Raw genomic sequence first — 25,484 nt, forward strand, 5'->3', positions numbered from 1 at the left:
ATAGCGTCTGACACCTCTCAGGTGCTGCAGGAGTGCTTGAAGGAATGGGTCAATGACTCGGAGGAGAGTCCAGGCATATACAGTAGAACCTGTGTCCTTCTCTTCTGGTGACTTAATACACCTTCCTGCATCTTTCCAATGGATTTGGGGGTGCTGCCTGCCAATGGATGTTAAAGACACCTCCCTATGTCGGAAGGTACTGACATGCCTTCTGAAACCAGCCCTGTGTTCATCAGCCTCAGCCACATCCAGGGAGGACCGGATATGGGGACCATAGTCAGCACACGTGTCCCTCTTTCCTCAAGACTCATCTGTCAGCCTGCCAGGGTGTTTCCTGTGACACACGTGCCTACAATGTACAGTTCCCAGGGAGAGCCCAGCCAGCCCTCCAGCCCCCAGCCAGCTCAGGATGGCTGTATGAAGTGAGAATTTCCTGGCTGACTTGACAGTGAGGAGTCAGGCTGGCATGAGCCAGCTTCAGAAATGACAGGGCCTGAATTGTGTGCATGGACCAAACATCATTGGCTGGCTGGACCCAAACCTGGGCCCTGGAATACTCAGACCCTATTTAGATGGGCATGTCCAGAGGTGGCTCAGCACTCTTAGATGACGTCTGAGTTTGGCAGTGTCTAAGGGCTCCTCCATTCCTGTCACAGGAGAGGATTTACCCTCCACTCCCTGCCCCTGTGTGTCTCCACACCATCATATTTCCTCTCTGTGATGGTGACCAGGCTCCATTAATACTAACAAAAATAATAATAGCAAATGCTTATTAGCCCTAACCACATAAAAGGCACTATTCTAAACATGTTACATATGTTGATGCATCAAATCCTCCTAACAACATGAAAAGGCAGATGTACACTGCTACATTTAAATGAATAACCAACAAGGACCTTACTGTATAGTACATGGAATTCTACTCAATGTTATGCGGCAGCCTGGATGGGAGGGAGGTTCAGGGGAGAACAGATCCTTGTATATGTATGGCTGAGTCCCTTCGCTGTTGACCTGAAACTATCACAACATTGTTAGTTGGCTATGCCCTAATACAAAATAAAAAGTTAAAATAAACATTAAAAGGTAGAGACTATTATTACAAAGAAAGGCAATGCCAAAGAATGCTCAAACTACCATACAATTGCACTCATCTCACATGCTAGTAAAGGAATGCTCAAAATTCTCCAAGCCAGGCTTCAGCAATACGTGAACCGTGAACTCCCTGATGTTCAAGCTGGTTTTAGAAAAGGCAGAGGAACCAGAGATCAAATTGCCAACATCCGCTGGATCATGGAAAAAGCAAGAGAGTTCCAGAAAAACATCTATTTCTGCTTTGTTGACTATGCCAAAGCCTTTGACTGTGTGGATCACAATCAACTGTGGAAAATTCTGAAAGAGATGGGAGTATCAGACCACCTAACTGCCTGTTGAGAATTTGTATGCAGGTCAGGAAGCAACAGTTAGAACTGGACATGGAACAACACACTGGTTCCAAATAGGAAAAGGAGTACGTCAAGGCTGTATATTGTCACCCTGCTTATTTAACTTCTATGCAGAGTACATCATGAGAAACGCTGGACTGGAAGAAACACAAGCTGGAATCAAGATTGCCGGGAGAAATATCAATAACCTCAGATATGCAGATGACACCACCCTTATGGCAGAAAGTGAAGAGGAGCTAAAAAGCCTCTTGTTGAAAATGAAAGAGGAGAGTGAAAAAGTTGGCTTAAAGCTCAACATTCAGAAAATGAAGATCATGGCATCTGGTCCCATCACTTCATGGGAAATAGATGGGGAAACAGTGGAAACAGTGTCAGACTTTTCTTTTTTGGGGCTCCAAAATCACTGCAGATGGTGACTGCAGCCATGAAATTAAAAGACGCTTACTCCTTGGAAGAAAAGTTACGACCAACCTAGATAGCATATTCAAAAGCAGGGACATTACTTTGCTGACTAAGGTCCGTCTAGTCAAGGCTATGGTTTTTCCAGTGGTCATGTATGGATGTGAGAGTTGGACTGTGAAGAAGGCTGAGCACCAAAGAATTGATACTTTTGAACTGTGGTGTTGGAGATGACTCTTGAGAGTCCCTTGGACTCTCAGTCTATTCTGAAGGAGATCAACCCTGGGATTTCTTTGGAAGGAATAATGCTAAAGCTGAAACTCCAGTACTTTGGACACCTCATGTGAAGAGTTGACTCATTGGAAAAGACTCTGATGCTGAGAGGGATTGGGGGCAGGAGGAGAAGGGGACAACAGAGGATGAGATGGCTGGATGGCATCACTGACTCGATAGACATGAGTCTGAGTGAACTCCGGGAGATGGTGATGGACAGGGAGGCCTGGCGTGCTGCGATTCATGGGGTCACAAAGAGTGGGACATGACTGAGTGACTGAACTGAACTGAACTGAATGGATGAAGAAACTGAGGCACTAGAAGACGAAGCAACTGGAGCAGGGGGAAAGCCCTAGAGCTGAGATTCAACAGAATGACCACAGAGGCTGTGTTCCTAACTGCCCTGCCATACCACACAGAGCAGCCCTCGACGTGCCAAGCACCACTGCATCCCTCCCCAAGGAGGCAGGTCCCAGGGAGACAGGAAAAGCAGGACCTGGTGATCTGGGGATGCTAAGTGCTCCACCTGTCCTTGCTGGTTCCAAATGAATGAGACAACAGGCCAGGTGGGGAGCAAAAGAGAGTAGAAGCCCCAAATCAGATGGTGCTGGATCAGCCCCAGGGCAGGCTGCTGTCTCCCAGTCCAGACAGAGAAGCTGAACCGGAGCCAGCAGACACAAGGGAGAGCCTGAGCGCCCTGCTGTATTCAGCAGGCACCCACTGCCTGGGCGCCATATTCGCTCCTGTGTGCTGGGGAACACCAGCGAAGGCATGTGCATTGGACGGACGGATGAGTGGATAGAAATGGATAAACAAACAGATGGACGAGACAGAAGAACAAAACAGGCACCTACTCCTGGCAAAAGCCCCAGTGGAAAGAGGCAGCAGCGTAAGTACTGGCCACCAGAGCCCAGAGGCTGCGGCAGCCAGGGATGAACAGCCGGGATGAACCTCTGCTCCTGGGCCAGAAGGCTCTTCCTTCCCCCAGGATTCTCTGGGGATTAATTTCTGAAAGTCTCCTTTATTTTCATGGGGGAGGGTAGAGAAGCCAACACACCAGCTAGCAAATTTAATAGCTGCTCTTTGCAGAATGTGCTGGAGAGGCAGGCACACACAGCCTATGCCCCGCAGATTGGCAGCAGAGTTCAGTGGCTGGTATGGCTGAGGCACTTGGCCTGCAGGCCTGGACCAGGGGCATCCACAGTAGGGACCAGACACTGGGCTGCCAGGCTAGGCCTGGGGTGCACTGACTGCAGGGGGGATGCAGGCAGGTGGGGCCCAGGAGACAGAAAGTGACCCTGTTGCACAGTTCTCAGAGATAGTCCACTGACCACGGGAAGCGGAAATTCCTGTGCCGAGTCAGCTGTGGGATTTGGGGGCCTGCCTAGCTCTGTATCCCTCTCTCTCCTGCATCATCTGGTTGGGCTTGTGGAAGTAAATGTAGAGGGTCTCTTCAAGCAGGGACTGGATGGTACATCTCATCCATTGCCTTGAACCGTGGGAACAAGTCCTGGTGGCCACTCCGAGTCCTGTTGGCCACAGAGCAGAAGGGGAACCTGATGGTCTGGTTTGGGAGTCACCAAATGCATTCTGTCCAGGACCCAACAGTAACTCCTCCAGGGTGGTGATTCTTGGACTCTGCGGATACTGTTCAATTCTGCGATGGTAGTGCATTGCAAAAACACCCATAGACAACATGTAAATGAGAACACGGCTATATCCCAATAAAACTTTATGAACACTGAAATATTATTTCACATCATTTTCATACGTCACAGAATAATCTGTTCATTTTTTTTTAAAGCCGTATAAAAATGTAAAAACCATCTTGAGCTTGTGAGCTGTATGAAACAGGCAATGAGCCAGATTTGGCCCATAGGCAATAGCTGGGGTAGGTACAATTTTCCCAAAGTTTGTTCTCTGTGATGCCCACAGATGCTTCATGGGGTAAGGGTTCTATGGTGAAATAGGAGTGGGAAATGCTGGGCCAAAGTCTTTCTTCCTGCAGGACTTACACGGTGATACCCATTGTACAATCTTGAAAACGGGACAAGAAGTCTGTTCAACTTCCAGGGAAGTGTTTTTATTCTGGAGCATCTCCTACATCTAATTTTCTGTGGACCCCAATTAAAGTAATGAGGATGAAATCTGGCCAACCATCAGCAGCAGTGCCACCAATGGAGATCCAGCCTTTCTTTGAACATCTCCAGTGACAGACAGCTCACTACTAACCATGGGTTCCTACTGAATTCAGTGACTTCTCTGACTTGTTTTCCCACCCAGTGATGCTGGGTCCCAAGTAACAAATCTAGTGCAGTCTAGCGCACCCTTCACCACAGATAAACCTTTATGTTTAATAATATAAATAAAGCTTTCCTCATTTGATTTACTGATTCAAACACCAAATATGAACTCCATTTATCCACAGGATAAAATAAAGAGTTGTTATTAAGCCATGGGGTATGGGAGTGTGGATTATCACTCTGTTCCTTTAAAAAGAAGACTCACTTAGGGGAGTTAAACTCAAATTAAATCTCAATTTACTCCCAACTGCATGAAAAGCAGGATATACCATTTCACTATGGGGGCATTCTTACTTTAAAAAAAAAAAAAAAAAAGCCTATGCAAGCCAAGATCTGTCTGCTACACAGGGCGTCATCTGTAAGGGATATAGAAATTTTATGTACATTTGTCTAAAATGTTAAAAAGGGGGATAGGGAAGGAGGTGAGGAAGAGAGTGAGACGGAAATGTGAGGTGTGTGACTCTGCCACCAAGCACCACTGAAAATACAAAGTAGAAGATGCTGATGAGAAATGTCACCAGCACCATGAGGCACTTAAAGGGAGAAATGAAGTCAACGGTGTCACCCATGTGATTAAGCTCTGCCCACGTGCTCTCCATTTTGCTCTACTGGCCCGGTTTCAGGTACAGACAGCACAGCAGTGAATGCACCTATTTAACGCTATTAAGCCAATAGGATTATTTCTCCTTGAAAGGCTTGTTACATATTTTCTATGGGGCCCTAGGAGATAAGGATAGAATGGCCTAGGCTATGTATACTATGTTAATGTAAAATGACACATGCATGTATTTAGGAAGATAAAAGGAAAGACTGGCATTTTTCTTTCTCCTTATTTCAACAAATCACTCCCCAGACAGTAAAGCAAGTAGAATACATTTTCAATTCATGGATTAGATGTGTCTGTTTCCTGAAGCAATATTTAAATATAGCAGCATGGGAATATGAGGTCAATAAGCAAAAGAAAAAGAGTAATTCTAAAGGCTCTATCTTTGTTCAAGGAGCTGATAGATATATTGGCAAAACCAGGCTTTGAAGCGAGCACAAAACACTGAATCTATAAAGGGGCTGAGCAGCTATACAACCCAGCCAGTGTAGACTGTGCTTACGCCTTGAGGTGAGGCCATGCTTGGCCACAATACATAGTTTTTCTAGGAAAATAGTCACTCTGAGATTGCTATGGAAATTAATATGAATATTCAGAAACAAGGTGCTAATGGAGATGGTGGTGTTAGTGGGTGTGTACCTATATCTATCTCTATAACTCTGTATGTCTATAATTTTTCCCATTATAAATGCATTCACTGGTACTGTCACTCTTTTTAAAAAATATATATATATTTATTTTAATTGAAGGTTAATTACTTTACAATATTGTATTGGTTTTGCCATACATCAACATGAATCCGCCACAGGTATACACGTGTTCCCCATCCTGAACCCCCCTCCCTCCTCCCTCCCCGTACCATCCCTCTGGGTCATCTCAGTGCACCAGCCTCAATCATCCAGTATCATGCATCAAACCTGTATTATATTATCTTCGGGAATTCCTACCTAAAATTTTTCTTTCAATTTCTGCCTCTCAATTTCTTTGTTTATGAAATATGAAGTTGAACTAGACCAAGAATCAGTAAACTATGGCCCATGAAACAAATCTGGTCTCCCACCTGTTTTTATAAATAAAGTTTTATTGGAACAGAGTCACACCCATGTACTGTCTGTGCTGATTTCAAACTACGGTGGCAGAGTGGAGTTGTGACAAAGTCTCTCTACAGCTTGCAAAGCCTAAAATATTTATTAGCTAGCCCATTACAGAAAAACTTAACCCTGACTTAGACTATTTCTAATACTAATTTTGGCTTATAAATCCATAAAGTACAACCAAACAATATAAACAAAAGCCTACTCTGTGTGCTTCTTATCCTTTTTATTTATATACAGGCATACCTCACTTTATTGCACTTTACTGATACTGCGTTTTTTACAGATTGAACACTTGCGGCAACCCTACCTTGAGCAAGTCTATAGGTGCCATTTTTCCAACATCATTTGCCCACTTCAGATCTTTGTGTCACATTTTGGTAACTCTCTCAATATGTCAAATTTTTCATCATTTTTTAGGGTGATCTGTGATCTTTTGATGATAGTAAATGACTCACTGAAGGCTCAGATGATTGTTTGCATTTTTTAGTAATAAAGGATTTTAATTAAGTCTCTTTAATTAAGTTTTTTTTTTTTTTAAGCCTCCTGCATTTCAGATGGATTCTTTACCAGCTGAGTCACAATGGAAACCCAGGAATACTGGAGTGGGTAGCCTATCCCTTCTCCAGCAGATCTTCCCAAGCCAGGAATTGAACCGGGATCTCCTGTATTGCAGGCAGATTCTTCACCAATTAAGCTATCAGGGAAGCCCAACATACGTATAATACATTATTTTAAAAAACATAATGCTATCACCCAGTTAACAGACTCCAGTATAATGTAAACATATTTTACATGTACTGGAAAACCCAGAAATTCATGGTCTCTAGCTCTAAAATGACTGGCTCTATTGTGATATTCACTTTATTGCAGTGGTCTGGAATTGAGCTTGCAGTATCTCTGAGGTCTGCCTGTACTGGCTTATTCTTAGAAAAATTTCATTTAGTTCCCCAAACTCTACAGAGCACATAACCACACACATGTAAAGTTCAAATAGTAGGCAAAGGGGAAATGAGAGAAGAGATTCAGAGATGAAATTGGGAGGATGCAAATACAGAATGTTAACCCTGAGACGCTATGTATATTCAATGGCCCATGAACTTGCCTCCCAGCAATCACTACAGAAGAGGGGCCAGTGTCCCTTTCCCAATATAGAGCGTTCACTGGAGGTTAACCAGAAGGACCACAGCAATCCTAGCACAAAGAACTATTTACCCCGAGTCTGTGCTTAAGCAGATAATATGAGATGCAGTGAGAAGAGTCCCCAGAAACACCCAAACAGCTGGGCGGCATCTCACCGGCATTCACTGAGACACTGAAATGTCCCTCAGCATGAACCAGCTCCAGGTCCCAAAGTGGAACTGATCATCAGTTCTCCCAATATATTCCAAACTTTTGAATTAAGCATGCACCAACATTCTAATCAGAAGATAGCAAGTATTTTTGCTTTAAGCAAAAGATAAGAAAGTAGTCATCCTTAAGAGTCTGGGGGTGCACTCTGATACAGAAACCCTCAGCCATCACTCTAAGAGGAAGCCCTACGCAGCCTGGATGTGAGGGAACTTTGGGGAGAATGGATACCTGTGGATGTATGGAGGAGTCCCACTGCTGTCCTCCTGAAACTAGCGCAACATTGTTAATTGGCTCTATTTCAATACAAAATGAAAAGTTAAAACAAATTTTTTTAAAAGAGGAGGCCCTATGAGGTCTCACTGTTTCTGTAAAGCTAAGGCTGAGATACAAGACAAAGATGGGCTATTCTGAGACCTGGTCATCCAGTTGTTAATAGAATTAACAGTTAATTAAAGCACTGGTAAATGGTGACCCTCATTTCTCATTGTTTACACTGAGCGCTACAAACTTTATCTAGTTTAGCAGCGTGAATAATGCACACGCTGAATCCCTGGTGCTCACTGCCCGCTGCCCGGTGCCTGGAATAATGCCTGGTGCAGGTGAGAAGTAAATACTTCCTGAATGAACAGTGTGCTCGTCTGAGAGATCCGGACAACCGGTGAATCCACAGATACGCCAAGGCTGTCTTGGACAATCCTTCCCTGGCTGGGCCTTCCCCGCCTTGCCTGGTTTTGAGACTCACCTGTGACAACGAGACAGGTAAGGGCCCAGATGTGGAGGCCAAGCTCCTGAACTGTGCATCAAGGAAAACAAATTAAAAATTGAAAAGGAAAACTGCACAGCCGGTGTCTAGTCTCACTCGAGTCCCATTGTTGCAAGGATAAACATTTGGACAGTTCAAGACAAACACAGCTTTGGGTTCTGAAAAGGGAGCGCTGCTTCCCCTTGCATGCCGAGACTGCAGTATGAAATCTCTTCCCTGCTCAGAGCAAGGACCTGCCTTCCCTAAAGGAGAGGCCTGCTCTGCAGGTGCCGCCTGTACTCAGAGCTTCCTGCTCTTCAGGCAGTGGGACTGATCCACCCTGAGCGCACCTGAGCAGCCCAGGCCACCTTTTCTCCCAAGAGACCTTCGGAAAACAGCTGGCCTCATGGGCAGTCCCAGCCAAGAAGGCCTGAGCATGCCACGCTAGTCCACGCAAATGTTAAGAGCATCAGAACAAGCAGCCTCAGGACCTAATTGGGCTCAGAGACAGTCATGTCACAGCCAAAGCAACAGATGACAGCGGCTTCTAAAGAAGGCATCATCTTCAGATGGGAAGTGATGACATAGGAAGAGCACTGGATGGGGAGTCTGGAGGCCTGCAAGTACCAGCCTGGCTCTGTCACTTCACTGCCCTTCCTAGGCCTTGATTTTCTCAACTGTAAAATGGACATAAATTCACTGACAAGACTGGCTCTGTGGCTTCCTCATCATGCATCCCTATCACAAAATGGGAGCTATGGAACAAATTCAACACTGTCCTTGCCCTTCAACCTGATCACAACATCTAGGGCTTAGCACAGTGCCTGGCTCCCGAGAGGCTCTCAGTAACGTCATTGTCAGCAGTAGTATCTGACTTTAAAAAGTCTTAAAAAAAACAAACATGATTACATTGACATGAAATGTCCAGTATATGCAAATCCATAGAGATAGAAAGTATATTAGTAGTTGTTAGGGGCTAGGGATGAGGAAATGGAGAGTGACTGCTAAAATAGGGTAAAAGATTTCCTTTCGGGGTGATGACAATTAGATAGCAGTGAAAATAATCCTCAATAAAAATGGGAAAACCCCTCAATAATAACAAACCAATTAGAAATGGGGAAAATATTTGAATAGAAACTTCACTCGAGATATACTGATAGCAAATAAAGATATGGAAAGATGTTGATATTTAAACATGGGTAGCCAAGATCTTCAGGGGATCTTCCCCACCAAGGGATCAAACCTGAGTCTCCTACACTGCAGATAGATTCTTTACCATCTGAGCCACCAGGGAAGCCCCGAACATAGGGAAGTACAAATTAAAACCACACTTAGATATCACTACACACTGCTTAGAATGCTATAGTTTTAAAAACAAACTGATATTACCAAGTACCAGCAGGGATGAAAAACAACCAGAACATTCATACAGTCCTGGTAGGTACAGCTAATTTGATAGTTTCTGGCGAACTTAAACTTACCAGAAAGCAGAACAATCCAATTCCCAGATATTAACCAAACTGAAATCAAAAATCATATTCCCATGAAAATCTGAAGTAGAAGTAGAAACAACCCAAGCTGGTAGATGGAAATACAAGCGGTGATACATCCGTAAAATGGATGATTCCAGTCCAAAGTCCTTAGCTCAGCATCTGAAGACCTGACAAGCTGTCTCCAGCCCACGTTCCTAGCCTCACTGCCCCTCAGGCGCCTCTGTACTGCAGCTCCATCCTCACTGCCTAGCACACCATGGCCCTGATCTTTTCCTGCTGCCCCCTCACTGTGGAGTCATTTCCTCTCCTTTAACTTTTCAGGATCCTAACCCACATTGCCAAGCTCCACTCAAATGCTTTCCGTTTTATTAGGCATCCTTCTCAGCTCCTGGCCCACTAAGTAGTCCCTGTTTTCAAGCTCAGCTATGTTTTTATTTTTTATGTTGTCTCTATCATCAAATGTGCTCAGTTCACCTTGAAATAGACGTTTCGGCTCAAAGGCTTTCCCTCCAGTGAAGCCCTGTGAATTCTTCCTTGACTCCCTACTTCCCCACACTCAGCCTCTCCACCACATACACACTCACATAACATTTGTATTCAGCATTTCTCCTCCAGACATCCTTTCAATACCTTCCAACCATGGTGCAATGGAATTGGGATTATTCATTATTTTTCACAGAGATGATAAAACACCTGGCCTAAAGTTGGTGCTCAGTATCTCTTAGCTGATGAAGATAGACAGAATGGTCCTAAGGGACCACATTGAAGCAGCAGGCATCATACTGTGCAACCAAGCTGCCTGCAATTCCCTCACCCTCTCATTATACTATACACGTACAATGCACTACTTCCATTTCAACCCAGGTGGATGCACAGACCCAGACTCCAACCTCCTTAAATTTCCCACACAGAGTCTACTCACACCCAAGTGTGAGAAAATAACAGAGACTTTACTGAAGACTCTAGAGGGGAGATGAGGGTGATGGTCAGACAACACAACCCACAACAAGCCACCTTCAATTCCTCACGAGACACTCAGGGCTTCCGAGCCTAAGTCCCGCCAACCCAGACCAGCCACCTCCATCTTCCTCCACACAGCAACTGGTCTCACCAGTTTCTCTCTCCTCCTTTCCATAATCCCAGCTTTAAATGTTCCCACTTTCTATTTTGCCACTACTTACCAATAACATAATCTATGACTCCATAACCAGAGTCTTCAGAAGGCACAGCTCCTGGTGGTCCCTCAGTTAACAGAGCCCTGTCCTCCTTGAAGGCTGTTTGGCCACCAGTTTGATGATTTGAACATGACATTTAGTGACTTACTCCTTTCCTCAAGCTGTGAGTGAGATATTTATCAAAAATATAATGTAGAGTTCTCCCCAAGGATTCTGATGGGTGAAATTTCACCATCTCCCAACATCTGGGGTCACCTTCTCACTGAGTTTTTGCCATGAAACATCAAGAGTGATGGCATCTATCTTTCAGCATCCTTGCCTGATCTCTGATACTCCGTAGCCACCAGGATATCCCCATTCATCCTATGTCTAAGCCAAATGACTCTTGACTGAACCCCAGCATCAGGACAAGGAAGGACAGCCCATACAAAACAGCTTCCAGAATCACAGGGAGTTATTTAGAATGTCACATCCTTCTCAAGGAAACTCTTGACTCATCAGACCCAAGACAGCTGGCAGTCAGGGCCACCCAGGGAAGAAGCCCAACCATGGCATGAGGCTGGTCTGATCAGGTGACCAGCTCACGTCTGTTTACCCACAACTTTCCCAGTCTTTGCACCAAAAGAATCATGGTGCAAAGGTTCCCCAGGCAAACAGGGATTACTGGTCACTGCAGGCTTGTTCCACCCACAATAGTCGTCAAGAAACAGGAGCTCATGAAGCCAGTTAATGAAGCCTAGCTCCACACAAGCAGATCAGAGAGAATGCAGTAGCTGCACAGAGAAGGGGAAGCATGAGCCTAGGCTGCAGGTGGGGCTGAGAACAGCCACCGCAGAAATAAAGTCACACAAGCAATGCTCCAAGCATGGGACCAGCGGTCACAGGTGGGCTGCCGCTGAGTTTCATCACCAGCAGGACCGAGGGTTTCCAGCAGGGCATGATTCTGATCACAGAGGGCGGGATTTCTGAAAATTATGGTGGCCAGAGGACAACAGTAACATCTTCAGAAGGCCACCAAACACAGACATGTATACCTGAGAATGCGCAAGCAAACACATACACTCAGAACTCACCAGATCCCATATTTATAGAGCCTCTGCAGAATTCTGAGCACACATGTCTCTGATCCTTTCTTCTCACCACGATAGTCAAGCTGTATGTGTGTGTCTGTGTGTGTACTGTGTGTGTGAGAATGCACACCTACTCTGCTAGCAGAGGAAATGCTCTACATCCTTCCCAACAGGCCCTCTCTGCCCCAGACGCTGGCTCACTCTGCAAATACCCGCCCCCCACCCCACCCCACAGACCACCGGCTCAGATGTGCACAAAGACGCCAGTCTCTCCATGATCCCATGTAAGCACTCACTCTTCACCCCCGCCTCACAGCAGCCAATGGTCTACAGAAGACAGAGTGAAACACCACATCCCCATAAAAGCAGAGATCGTGGACCAGACAGCAAGCCCCCTCATGTGAGGAGGGGGCCAGGGACTCACCAGGACTCTGCCGGTCAGCGTCTGGGCAGATATCATCACCCCTGCCCAGTCTTTCACGGAGGTCATCCAGCCGACCTCGGCTGCCACTGTCTCCTCTTTCTCATCCACTGGCTTGAGAGTGCCATCCGCCTGGCTTGAGCCATTGTTAATCTTCTGGGCCTCCTGGCAACAGAGAGAACAAGGATTGAGTCGTGGGCACCAAGAGGATTTAAAAAACATATTCTACCCAAAAGAATTAAAGCCAGACGGACCCCTGATGAGGTGGAACTGGTTTGAAGGTACAGAGGTCAGGAAGAAGGGATGGATTATGGCTTTGATTTTTTTTTTAAATCTTTTTTAAAAAGAATCTTGCCTTTGTTTCCTCTTAAACTATTTTTGTGAAAGAAAGAAGAATGAAATTATTCTCTTCCCATTTTATAGGAAAAAAAATCAAAAAGCTCAGGAGAGAAACCATCCTGTCTAGGATGAGAGTGGCTAGGAAAAAAGTGAAGTCGGCATTCTATAATCTCCACCTGCCCAGCCTTCATACCCTTCTTACAACTACACCCTATTTTCTGAAGGAAATCTCCATCTTCTCATTCAGTCTGCATGGTTCAAAAGGGCCTAAAGGTACACACTGTCTCCAGGAATGGAGACTGGTCAATCAGACCAGTCTATCCCTTTGGCAATAGCAGTTGGGCCAAGGATGGTTATGTTAACTATGCTGACCCAATACAACTCAAGCCTGCGATTTTGCTGAAAATAGTAAGAAAGGTTACCCTTCTCCGAGAATGAAGCTAACACAGAGGGAACTAGGATAAGTGATAGAATACTAACGTCATCATTGGAACACCTGGATCCAGCTGTACCTGAAATCCACCACAGACTTTTTTAGACAGGAGACAGTAAAGTCCCCTCTTGGCTAAAAATGTGCTGGAGGAAACAAGGCTGACCTCATCAGATAACTGAGCCTCTCATGAGCCCCTAAACTGCATGCTTTTGTGCACGCTCTGTCCTCTGCCTAGAAAACTCTTCTCCCACCAAGGATCATGGCTTACCCCCTCACCTCCCTCAAGTCTTTGCTTCATATATTACCTGTTCAATCATTCTTCTCTGGCTACCCTTTCAAAATTCCAACTATCTTCTAATGATGCTGCCTTTCTGTTTTATTTTTCTACAATGCACCTAAAACTTGTAACTCATTCCGTAGATCTCTTACTTATTTCTTTTATCGTCTGCATCCTCCAACTGCTGAATCCTGAGTGCCCAACAGAGAGCCTGGTATAAAGCTGGCTTAATAAACATGAATGAAGAGTAAAAGGGGTTATGAATGTCATCCCCTCCCTGACTACGGAGCCTGGGCTTAACGGCTGCCAAATAAAATACAGGAAACCCAGCAAAATCTGAATTCCAAATAAACAACAAATAATTTTTCAGTTTAAGTATGTAAAGATTTTAACTCTGAATATTCACTGGAAGGACTGATGCTAAAGTTCCAATAGCTTGTCCACCTGATGCAAAGAACTGACTCACTGGAAAAGACCCCGATGCTGGGAAAGATTGTGGGTAAGAGGAGAAGGGGGCAACAGAGGATGAGATAGTTGGATGGCAACACTGACTCAATGGACATGAGTTTAAGCAAACTCAGGGAGATAGTAAAGGACAGGAAAGCCTGGTGCGCTGCAGATCATGGGGTCGCAAAGAGTCAGACATGATTTAGGGACTGAACAACAACAAAATATTGCATGGGACATACTTATACCTAAAACACATTCATTTAAAATTAAATTTAAATTTAACTGGGCCCCCTACTCAAATAACCACTGAGATTATTTTTGCAGACATGCTGCTGCTGCTGCTAAGTCACTTCAGTCGTGTCCGACTCTGTGCGACCCATAGATGGCAGCCCACCAGTCTCCCCCGTCCCTGGGATTCACCAGGCAAGAACGCTGGAGTGGATTGCCATTTCCTTCTCCAATGCATGAAAGTGAAGTCGCTCAGTCGTGTCCAACTCTTCGCGACCCCATGGACTGTAGCCCACCAGGCTCCTCTGTCCATGGGATTTTCCAGGCAAGAGTACTGGAGAGGGGTGCCATTGCCTTCTCCTTTGCAGACATAGATGTTTCAAAAAGATGTCAGCAAAATTATGGTCATCATTTAAAATGCTAGAATCCATTAACAAAACAAACTGACCCTGGGGATCATTGTAAATTGGAGTGAGGAGGAAAACCCGAAGGCAGAGGTAGAAATCTTCGTCTGTGAGGGGGTGGAACGGAGGGAGGAAAGGAGAGCTGGGAGGCACTGAATGAGTCATCCTCCTGGGGACTTGCAGGCAGGCAGGAAGCTGCTCCTGACGCTCGGTTCTCCCCCGCCAGCCACCCCTGACTCAGGGTGTTGGGAAGCCAGACTGAGCATCAGGTACACCAGGCATTCATGCTTAATTTCCAAGTGTACTGGGCTTCCCAGCACTGGAACAATCCAAAAGGAGCCCTGGGGTGGGGGCACAGGGTGGGTATATGTGGGGGCTGCTTGATGATGTCTTTGGAGCCAGCTACCCAAGCCACCTGAGGCCAAGCCCAATGGCCTGTTAGGGCCCTGAGCCTTGGCCATGAGGAGGCTGCACAGGTGGGTGCCCAGGAAGGGACAGAGACGCTGATCCAGGGGCAACCACTAGTGACTGAAGGTGTGGATTCAGCCACTCTGCCTCAAGGGACCTTCTCTGGAAGACTGCCCGCCCTATAGGTGTTGCTGGGATTAAACAGTGCCCAACGGCACATGATAGCACATGTTTTATTAACTCGTCTCAACACTTCCTGTGCCTCCTGGAACCACAGACACTCTAGCAGTGCTTCTTAAACTTCAACAGCATCACCTGGAGAGCTTGTGGAGAAACAGTGCTGAGGGACTTGCCTGGCGGTCCAGTGGCTGAGTCCACACTCCCAACACAGAGGGCCTGGGTTCAATCCCTGGTCAGAGAACTAGTAGACCCCACATGCTCCAGCTAAAGATCCCTCATGCCACAGTGAAGATGGAAGATCCCTGTGCCACAACTCAGACCCGGTACAGCTACAGTGCTGGGTCTCACTCCCAAACCCCCATTTCTAACAAGTTCCCAGAAAATGCTGATGCAGCTGGTCTCGGAACCCCAGGGTGAGAACCACTGCTTCTAATCACTCTGGCCTGACTTGATCATCCCTGCCCTGATATGAACTGAGATGTGCATCTTAACCCCCAGCTTGATCCCAGCTTCTCCCTCTGCCCAAACAGGGGAAAGATCAGGGCAAGGCCCTCAGATCAGAGGCTTGTGTTTCCTTTTGAGCAGTGCCTCCTAGAGACATTCCTGAACTAGTCCAGGGCCATAACCTGGAGGACTAGCTAGCTCTCTGCTCCTCGATCCTGGGGTACAGACACCCCAACCACTGACTGACTCTGTAGGAAGCAATTGGCATGCAAGAGGCTGGGAGGCAGGGAGTCCTCCCCAGACACAGTGGTTTCATTGCATCAATAATTCAGAGTACAAGAGGTATATGGCAGATAACGCTCTCGTGCCAGCCCGCTTACCTATTGTTTTACAAGGCATTCATTATTTTAATTACTTTATGATAGGAAAGGAAAAACACAGACTAAAGGGAGATAATAGTCTCATTATTATTTGCTTACACTACATGTTGTGAGCATAATTACGTGTGGGAGACAGGACTTGAGGGGGTGATGGCTGGGGGAGCAGGGAGACGGGAACACCACAAAGCCTGATGCTAGGCCGCCAGGTTAGTGTCCTTGGCCTGAAGGGAAAGTCCTGCACCTCTGACCTCACTCTGGCCAAAGCTTCAAAAGCAGGTATAATTTCTGCTTCCAGAGAAAGGGGGCAGAGGCCCACAGAAGTTAAGTGGCCTTGTTGGGTACGTATAGGGGTGGGAGTTGGTGGGAGAGGAAGGGTAAGGAGCAGAGTCCAATATAATAGTGATTAACCATCATTCATCAAGCTACAGCTGGGTACCAGAAACTCAAAATTGTGTCTTCTCTGCATTATCTTCCTTAAACCTAGCAGGTGAAATTATCCCCATTTTACAGACAGGCCAACTGAAAGCAGGTATTTATCAGGGGAAGGCTCACAGAGCCTGAGAACTCCAGCAAACCCATCTGGACTTAGGTCTGCTCTGCCATGTACAAGCTGGCTACCTCGGGCATGTTAGTCCACAAGCCTCAGCCTTCCTCCATGTAAAATGGGGACTGGCAGGCAGACCCCAGGAAGGCGGTGCAAAGCTTATGTGAGATAAGCAGCGCACAGCACTTAGCACAGGGCTAGGGGTGTGGCAGTTACAGCTGGCGTGGCTGAGCACCCACTGACGGGACAGGCTGGCTCCAAGGGTATTCGGTGCACTTAAAACTAAGCTATCAATTGGAGGCCCCGGGAGGGACACCAGACCATAGTGAAAATAATTACAGAAGATAAACAAGTATAGGTTCTAACAGCTATGAGGCTTTAACTAGGAAATGAGCCCCCAGGAGATAAGGCACCCAACTTGTGGAGGTTCCAGCAGGAGCTGCGTGGCACTCCCCCAGGAGCAGGGGTATGGATTCCTACACAGGCAGCCCTGGACCCAGACCTTCTATGCTCCATTAGATCAACTGCCCTTGTGATGAGGAAACTGAGGACGAGAGAGAGGTGGGCCCCTGGGTCCCAGGACACTGCTCTCTCCTGTGCTCCACGACAGGGAATGGGGCTTTGTTCTGAACGGCAGAGTGGGTGTCCTTCCACCTGCCACTGCAGAGAGGACCCAGTTCCTCTGTCAGGAGGACTCAAGTTGGGCCAGACAGGCTCCCCCCTGGTGTCAGGAGTGAGCTGGCCCTGATCCCTGCTCACCGTCTAAGAAATCATGGTGAGGTAGGGTGGAGTATGATAGGGGTGGTGAGTGTGTGTGTAAGAGAGAGAGCTCTGCCAGCTACAGGCTCCAGCTACCCTAGCTTCAGAAAGATCATGAGATTTTCTAAAATGAAGAAAAGGGTGCCTTGGAGGGAAGAGGGGAACAAGGAGGAAGGAGAAGCGAAAAAAAAAAAAAAAAAAAAAGACCAGGTGGTTCCTGGGAGTATCCTGGAAGGTGGAGGTCAGGCCGCAGCTATACCCTCCCACGAACCCAAGGAAAGGGCTCCATTTTGCCCTTTCTCCTGCCAGAGTCTTGTGTAACAGAAGCCACAGCTTCTGGGGGCAACACAGGACAGTTCTAATCTCAGTGCCTGGACTAGAGGACAGGGCAGGCTGCCTCCAGGAGGCTGGAGGGACCCTGGGGAACAGAGTAGCTGGCAGCCCCCTGCCATCACACGCCCACACAGGCAGCTCTCAGCTCTCATGGCCTGGGCCTGGGCACGCGGCCTCACCTCTCCTATGCCCCTTGCGGCCAACAGCCCGACTGGACCACAGTCACCCGCACAATACTCACCGTCCAAAGCACGTATCTGTTAGATGATCGGGCATTTCCTGCGAACCATCAGGTCAGAGACCAAAGTCTGACAAGGGACCTCGGCCGTGACTTTGGATGCCAACCCCGTCATGGAATGGATAAGGACACACAGTGCCTGGGGTTGGGGGTGGTCCACAGGCCCAGTTGCCCAGTGCCGCCCTGCCCCACCCCGTATCCACCGAGCTAAGACACAACCCCCCAGCGAGCTCTATTTCCCTTCCCTTTTGTTGCTCCTGATGGGATGATTCTGCCACGTCTAGCCCAGGGAACCCAGCACTCCCAAGCAGATCCTTGCTCTGCCAGCCTGCAATCTGGAGTCCTCGTGATCCTAGGACTGCAGAAATCTCCACCTGGTCTGATGTGGGGGCCCCACAGAGCAACACTTCAAGGGGCTCAGCTCTCCCCAGCAGTGGGAGTTGCCCAGGCCTAGCAAGGGAGAGCAGGCCTGTGCTAATCCCAGGACCTCATTGCTTCCGGTCCTCTGGTCCAGGCTGTCTCTCTCTCTCTCTCATCCTTCTTACATTGGACCCGGTATACTGGGAGCCTTGAGTCTTCTGTGTGGTAAGAAGAGCTTATCAAAAGATCCTTAAGTCCAGCTTTTCTGGATGGCCTTGGACAAGCCATTTCATTTCTCAAAACCCCTTCTGTAAACATAGACGTGTCCTGCCATATAATATGGTGAGGCAGCGTCCAGCACTTTCTGAAAGTACCATTTTTTTATGAAGGGCGGGCAAAGATGGCATCGAGGCTCAACTCTTAGATACCCACCTGTCACAGGCAGGGCCTGGTTATCTCCCTGGGCACAAACAGGATGTTGGCACTGATAGGTCCTGCCAGGTGGCCTGCTGTGCTGGCCACACCCTCTCTGGGAGCATCAGCCACACCTGCTCCTGCTCAGCTGGACTCATTCACCTCTAGGTGCCAGGTGCCAAGGCCACCCTGGGCACCACACCTGCTGGCTGACTGCCTCGGGGAAGGAGGAAGTTTCCAGAGTCACCTTGCTCATCCCCACTGAGGCCACCTACCCCCTGCAAAGCTCCAAGTCTGTCTTGGGTTTAGTTAACATTTCAGTTGGATCTAGGAAGTTGTTTAAGCAGTGATCATCAGGGAGAAAAGCTATGCTTCAAAATGTAAGTCCTTTTCATCCCACTCAGAGGACAAGTCAGAGACGTCACATAGTCCAACCCACCCGATCTGGCCCGCTTCTGCCAATATCCTACAAGCCTCCCACTCACCCCCCTCGCTCGCTCAGCTTCACTGGCCTCTTTGTGCTGTCAGAATGTTCTAGGCCCACTACCAGCTGGGGCGATGGCACTGGCTGACTCCCAACGCCCACCCCAGATAGCCACGGCTGCTCCCTCACCTTATTATTCATTCAAATCTTCAACCCATCATTGAGAACTCTCTTGCCACCCCCTTGAACCTGACACCCCACTCCTCCACCAGTCCCCTACTCTATCACCCCCATCTATGTTCCATGCCTCCCCGAGTATCTCCTCCACGATCTGGTAACTGGCATACTGTAATCATCACTGGTTATAAGCTCCATGAGGGAAGCATTTCTGTCTCTTTTGTTAACAGCTGTGTCCTCAACAATGAAACATTATAAGCTCAGAGTAAGTAAGCACTTGATGCATCTTGGTGAAAGGTAGGAAGGAAGGGTGAAGGGAGAGGGGAGGGAGGGAGGGAGGGAGGGAGGGAGGCCAGAAGGAGATAAAGGAGGGAGAGAGGGAGAGCTGTAGCAGATGGGAAGTCAGTCATCAGCAAGCACAATATCTAGAACAAATAATATTACTAATAAGTAAGGATGATAATACTCAGAAACAATACCATCGTTTCTGAACATCATCACCGTGACTCTATGAGGCAGGTTTCAATGCACTCATTTGCAGACAAGGGCTTAATCAGCTGGCCCAGGAAGACACAGTCAGAATTTAAACCCAGCTGTCTGACACCAAAGAGAGACAAGCACCTGAGCTGACTTCCTCTCGGGGATAATGTGTGCGGAAGGATTATGGACTATTGCGAAGGGCCCAGGAGAGGTTTGCTACCATCAGAACACTCAATTTGGCCCATGTCTGGGTACTGTGTGTACCACAGAGACCCTTCTTCAAGGCTCCTGTGCCTTAAGAGGGTGGTTAAATCAAAGAGAGGAACATGGTTCCTTTCTTGGCCAAGAACCAGCTTGGAACCCTAAATCACCCTTCACAGAGCAGAGTGTCAGATGGGAAATGAACATGGCCGAGTTGACAGGCTGTGAGCCCTGCTGCTAAGCAAGAGGCTCTCTATGTAGATGCTGCCAGAGGAGGAGACATCTTCTCTTGTGCAGCCTGCATCCCTAATAGGGCATCCTGGCCTGATGCTGCCAGGCCTGGAGAGCCTCTGGGGCGGGGCACTGTCCAAGACCAGAGCACTTCCCATTCCTGGGAGACCCATGTCTGGACCTCTCTCTGGCCAGGGCTGGTGCTATGGAGTACTTCTTGGGTGCTCAACATCCAGAAGGCTGTAGGGGAAGGGAGGACCCAGAAACCTCCATCTGCCCTCCCCTCATGTCTCATAGTTCCACTTCATCCTTGCATTACCCTGGTCGACATCAGAAAGCCATTTCTCCTGAGCCTGCATTGATGGATTCTGCTTCAGTCTGCCTGGAACCCCCACCCTCATTCTTCCCCAGCAGCAGTCCTCTGCCCCTCCATGCCCTCTCTCGCCCAGAAAAACTGAGCCAGAAGCCTGGCAGGCAGCTGCCCTCAGCTGAGCACAAAGTAGGAAACCAGAAATTCTTGTCTCCTGTCAGAGGGATGGTAGCAAGGCTCAGACAGTAAAGAATCCACCTGCGGAGCGGGAGACCTGGGTTGGGAAGATGCCCTGGAGGAAGGCATGGCAACCCACTCCAATATTCTTGCCTGGAGAATCCCCATGGACAGAGGAGCCTGGAGGGCTACAGTCCATAGGGTCACAAAGAATTGGACATGACTGAGCAACTAAGCACAGCACAGCAAGGCCAAGGGCTCTGGGATATGAGTTAGGAAGCCTGTATTCTAGCCCTGGCTTTACCAGGCACAGGATGTGTGGCCTTGACCAGTCACCCAACCTCTCTAAGCAAAGTAAACAGAGTCCCCATCTGGGAACCGATGGGGAGTGGTAGGTTAGAGCCATAGTTTTCTGTCCCTTAAAGGCCAGCATTATGTGTTTTATCAGGTGCCTTAGTGGGGTAGCAAGCGGCAGCAGAGAAGGCAAGGCCTCCAGGCCCTGAGAAAATCAAATCACCGTGACATTGAGCATTTTCACCTATTAAGGTTCTGGGCTAGATTGCACCTGAGTGAAGGGGTTTTCTGCAGGAAAAAAAGCTTGAAATCTACTGAGTAAAAACCTATAGGCCCATTTTAGCTTTTATAAGACGCTCTGTTTCATGGTCAATGTGCTGACATCCTATGCTGCAGCCTGGCCCAAGACCCAGAAATGCCTGAACATCCACACCTATAAACCCACAGGGCTCCAGGACACCCGCACAGACTATCATCCCGTCCCTCTGCCACAGGTCTCCACCAGGCCTAAAAGCTGGGGATCTGCCCTCCAGCCACTCCCACTTCTTCCAAACAGCTCAAGAGGAAATTGTCTCCCACCCCCTCCTGTTGGCCCCTACAGCCTCCTTCATATCCTAGAAGGGTGGCCCAGCCGCAGGATTCTCCCAGGTACCAATAATCCTGCGTATTAGGGATTAGGCCGATTACCTTGAGCAGCTCAAGCAAATAAAGCATAATCCCACCAGCTGGGATTTTCATAGGGTTTTGCAAAGAGAGAGGAGGAAGGAGGTGGGCACCTGAAACTGGGCAGGTGGGGGTGGAGATGAGGCAGGATTGGTTTCTGCCCTTGGGAAGTTCTAATCATCCAACCTGCCCCTGGTAGGAGGGAGCTCCCCCTGCACCGTGTAGCCTCATCAGCCCCCCAGGACCCAGATGTATATGGGGCACCAGATGGTAAAGAATCTTTCTGCAATGCAGGAGACCCAGGTTTGACCCCTGGATCGGGAAGATCCCCTGGAGAAGGGAATGGCAACCCACTCCAGTATTCTTACCTGAGAAATCCCATGAGGAGCCTGGCTACAGTTCATGGGGTCGCAGACAGTTAGACATGACTCAGAGACTAACACTTCCGCCTTCAACCTATCCGGCAGCTATTTCGTCTGTTAACTACAGGTTACATGTCCAGGGAAGGAGCAGCACGTCCACAGAAACAGGCTGCAGGAGCTTAAAAAGAAGCTCGGACAAGGCCAGTTGCTCTGGGATGTCAGAAAACCATCGCATTGCCTGGGTCTCTCTGCTGGTTGTGAGATAACTCATCGTCACGGGCATTTTTAGCTCTGGCTTCCCAGGTACCTTGTCCAGAGTCACACTCCTAGGAGCCCACCTGCATAGTGTGTGAAGACATAGGTCGTCACGGAACGGAAAGGGCGACAGCAGGAAAGGGCCGGGTGCTCTTTAACAAGTCGCTTACCATTCTTGTGCCTCAGGTTTCCTTGCTTCCAATTCAAAGGGGCCATGGAAACACTCCCCGGGGTTCCGTCTAGCTCTGACACCTTGGCCTGACCTTGGCCTCTGGACCTTGAGTCCTGCGCTTCCCTGTGTCCCAGCAGCGTGAGACGCTGGGGAAGCACTGGGGTCCTTACTGGCTCTTCTCACGGTCAGCACTGTGCACCTGTCGCCTGGGGACTGAGAGGGTCAACTGGCTGTTAGGAAATCCGTGACTTCTTGTCTCTACCAGCCATGTTCTCTCCTCGGCAGTCTTACACCATCTTATTTAATCCTCACAACAATCCTGCAAGATAGGAATGTTACGAGGCTCACAGAGGATGGGTACTTTTCAAGATCACTCATCTTTTAAGTGGCAGAGGTGAAATTTTAATCCAGTCTATTCTAAGACCAAAGGCCATGTTTTTTTCCTCTTCCTTGCTGCCTCCGGATAGGCAAAATGTACCAAGAGGAGATGGAATATCCTTATAAAATGCTGCTTATTACTAGCATTGAAACAACTGCCTTATACCCTATGGCTTTTAAATAACAGAATTGTATAGTACAGACATCTGGTTATAATCAGTCATGTATGGATAGGATGTTGGAAAACTGGTCTACGGGACAGGGTGCCAATTAGGGAATAGAGTGACCCATTAGACACTATATCCCATGGTGAGATGTGCCACACTTGTTGCTTAAAATTAATAAGTCAACCCTGTACTTTCAAGACTGATGCTTCCATCTCAGCCTATACACCATGTTTGCAAAATAACGATCTCCTTCTCAATCAATCAGTTTAACAAAATGGGGACAGAGAAGTGACAGTCCAGAGTTCACTCTCTGGACCTCAGAGACTTGGAATTGGATTAGCAGAGACCTCAGCTCTGATCTCTCAGCCAGAGGGGCCAGGCTGGGCCCACAATAGCCTGCTCACATGCAAAGACACGGCAGCTGAGCTACCATGCCAGTCTGAGGGCAGCCTGGCCTGTCCTGGGAGAAGGACTCAAGAACCACCGGCACAAGAAAACCACCACAGGGGCTCAAGTCAGAAGACAAATATCACACTTGTTTTCCAGTTGAGGAATCACTCGTAACCACAGAAGGCAGGTCTGAGGCAGGACCAGATATTCAGAAAGATTGATAATAGATACACAATTTTCTGAATGCCTTGTGTTTGCTTGGTGAATCCTGTTAACAAGATTGTAAGTTAGGCACTATTATGCCCATTTTAAAGGTAAGCAACTGAGGCACTAAGACTGTCTGCGGGTCTATGGCTAGTCCAGTCTTATAAATCCCACTTAGGCCTATATGCGCAATACAAATCCCTTTTCCCTGTAGGAAGCATCTAGCACTGTTTGGGAAGGCAATCCAGAGGGACTTCTTGTTTCAGGGAGAGCACTCAAACCCCTTCAAAAGATTGGTTTCTTTTCTTAATGGAATGCATCTCAGAGTCATAGATCTGTAGACGTCAGAGCCGCAAGGGACCTGAGAACGTGTATAAGGCGGGTTCCTTCCCTTTAGAAAGAAGCCTGGGGTCATAGAAGGGTAGAAGCTTCTTCAAGGAAACACAGCTTGTTCACTTAAAAGACTGAGTAGACCCTCCCCCCGATGGCAAAGACACAGCACAAAAGGGTGGAGGCACAGGGGTCCTTGTCCCCAGAGTCCACTTCCTGACTTCCCCTCGTACCAGCTATACAACGAGTACAAGTCCCTCCACTCTATCCAGCATCAGTGTCCTTTACCCAACAACAGGTGCACAAACACCGTCCTCAGAGAATATCTGCGAGGATCAACTGTGATGATGAATGCAAAGTAGGTGGGGATAACACAGGAAACAGTGTTATCAACTAAGTGCCAGAGTATTCACTTGTGTGACCTTGGACAATGACCTGCCCAAGGTTCCACAGCTAATAGACGGCCCATCAGGATGGGAATCCAGATTTTTCTAGACAGTAAACCCCATCTCTGCCCTCTTCACCAAAGTAAAGGCCAGCTTTGTTTCTAGTCAAAACAGACTGGATAAGGATAACTAAGACCCAGAGGAAATCCAAAACCTTCATTTTCACAAAAGAAGGCAGAAATCTCCATATCATAGCCCGGTTAACTTTTATGACTCACGTGAGTAGGAAAAAGGCAAATGGAATAAAAACAAGAATGTGAACTTGATTGGGAAACAACTGAATCCCATCCAAAGGTACGGAGTTTTGACATCTGAAGGACCAGTTCATCTGGTTACGGAGGTCCTGGGCTCCTCCTCTCTTCCACCTCTCCCAGCTCCTGAAAAGCAGCCCAGGGCAGTTTGGAGTATCCCCACTTCGAGAGAGGAGTTGCTGAGAGAGAGACAGTGGAAGGGTCAAGAGGTGAAAAGTAGAGGAAGGAACGGAGCCCGTGGCAGATTGAGCATCAAGAAGAGGATCTGGCTCCCCTCAGCAAAGCATCCTGCGAGGCTGGCTCTCAGGCGCTCTGGTCCCGTGGTCCCCACCCACTGGGCCACAGAGCAGCGCTGCTCCACGATGGAGTTTAGAAGTGGAAAGCAAGAGCGCAGTGTAATGTGTGTGTGTGGCAGTGAAAAACACCCAACACTCCTCCCCAAGGGAGAAATATCCTTTTCTTTGACATTATGTCATCACTCCTTGGTTGGGTATTAACATGCCCTTTGAATGAAATGACAATGATGCTAGAGCTGGCATTTGACAAGTTCTTTCTTGCTTGAAAAATAAAAAGCTGGCAACCCTCTGAAATGCTCTATGATTTTTAAAGTTTATTGAGTACCCAATGGAAACTCTATGGACCACTCCCCTAGTCTTCAAGCTACAGATGGAAATTCAGGCCCAGAGAGGTCATAGTGACCAGGAACCCAGGGTGTGTCTGTCACAAACCCCCAAGGGACAGCCTTGGGGCCAGGAAAGATAGGACCCAAGGGATGGAGATGAGGTCCCTCGGGGCTCTAACAGCTCAGCTGGAGCAGGTCCCGAGAGCGGAGGGAAGGGAATGCATCAGTATTCAGGGCTCAGGGCCATACCATGGAGTCCTGAGTTCCCAGCCCACTCTGAGTTCGGCAGCAACCCCCTGCTTCTACAGCAGGAAGTGCTCAGAACCTAAACAATCTCCCTGGAAACAGGGGCACTGTTTCTGTGGCCCCAAACCATCATTAAAAAGGCAT

At 47.9% G+C, this 25,484-nt stretch overlaps 1 protein-coding gene across 11 annotated transcripts in view; it reads right to left on the bottom strand.

The window, feature by feature from the left end:
- Positions 1-25,484, bottom strand: part of KCNMA1 (potassium calcium-activated channel subfamily M alpha 1) — a 767,665-nt gene that overhangs the window by 529,205 nt on the left and 212,976 nt on the right. For all 11 annotated transcript variants that reach the window (XM_042240721.1, XM_042240720.1, XM_042240724.2 and 8 more), the window contains 1 exon segment: positions 12,373-12,534. In XM_042240721.1, coding sequence (XP_042096655.1) covers positions 12,373-12,534 — 162 coding nt within the window.

Source organism: Ovis aries, chromosome 25 (genome assembly GCF_016772045.2).
Source record: "Ovis aries strain OAR_USU_Benz2616 breed Rambouillet chromosome 25, ARS-UI_Ramb_v3.0, whole genome shotgun sequence".
NCBI lineage: Eukaryota > Metazoa > Chordata > Mammalia > Artiodactyla > Bovidae > Ovis > Ovis aries.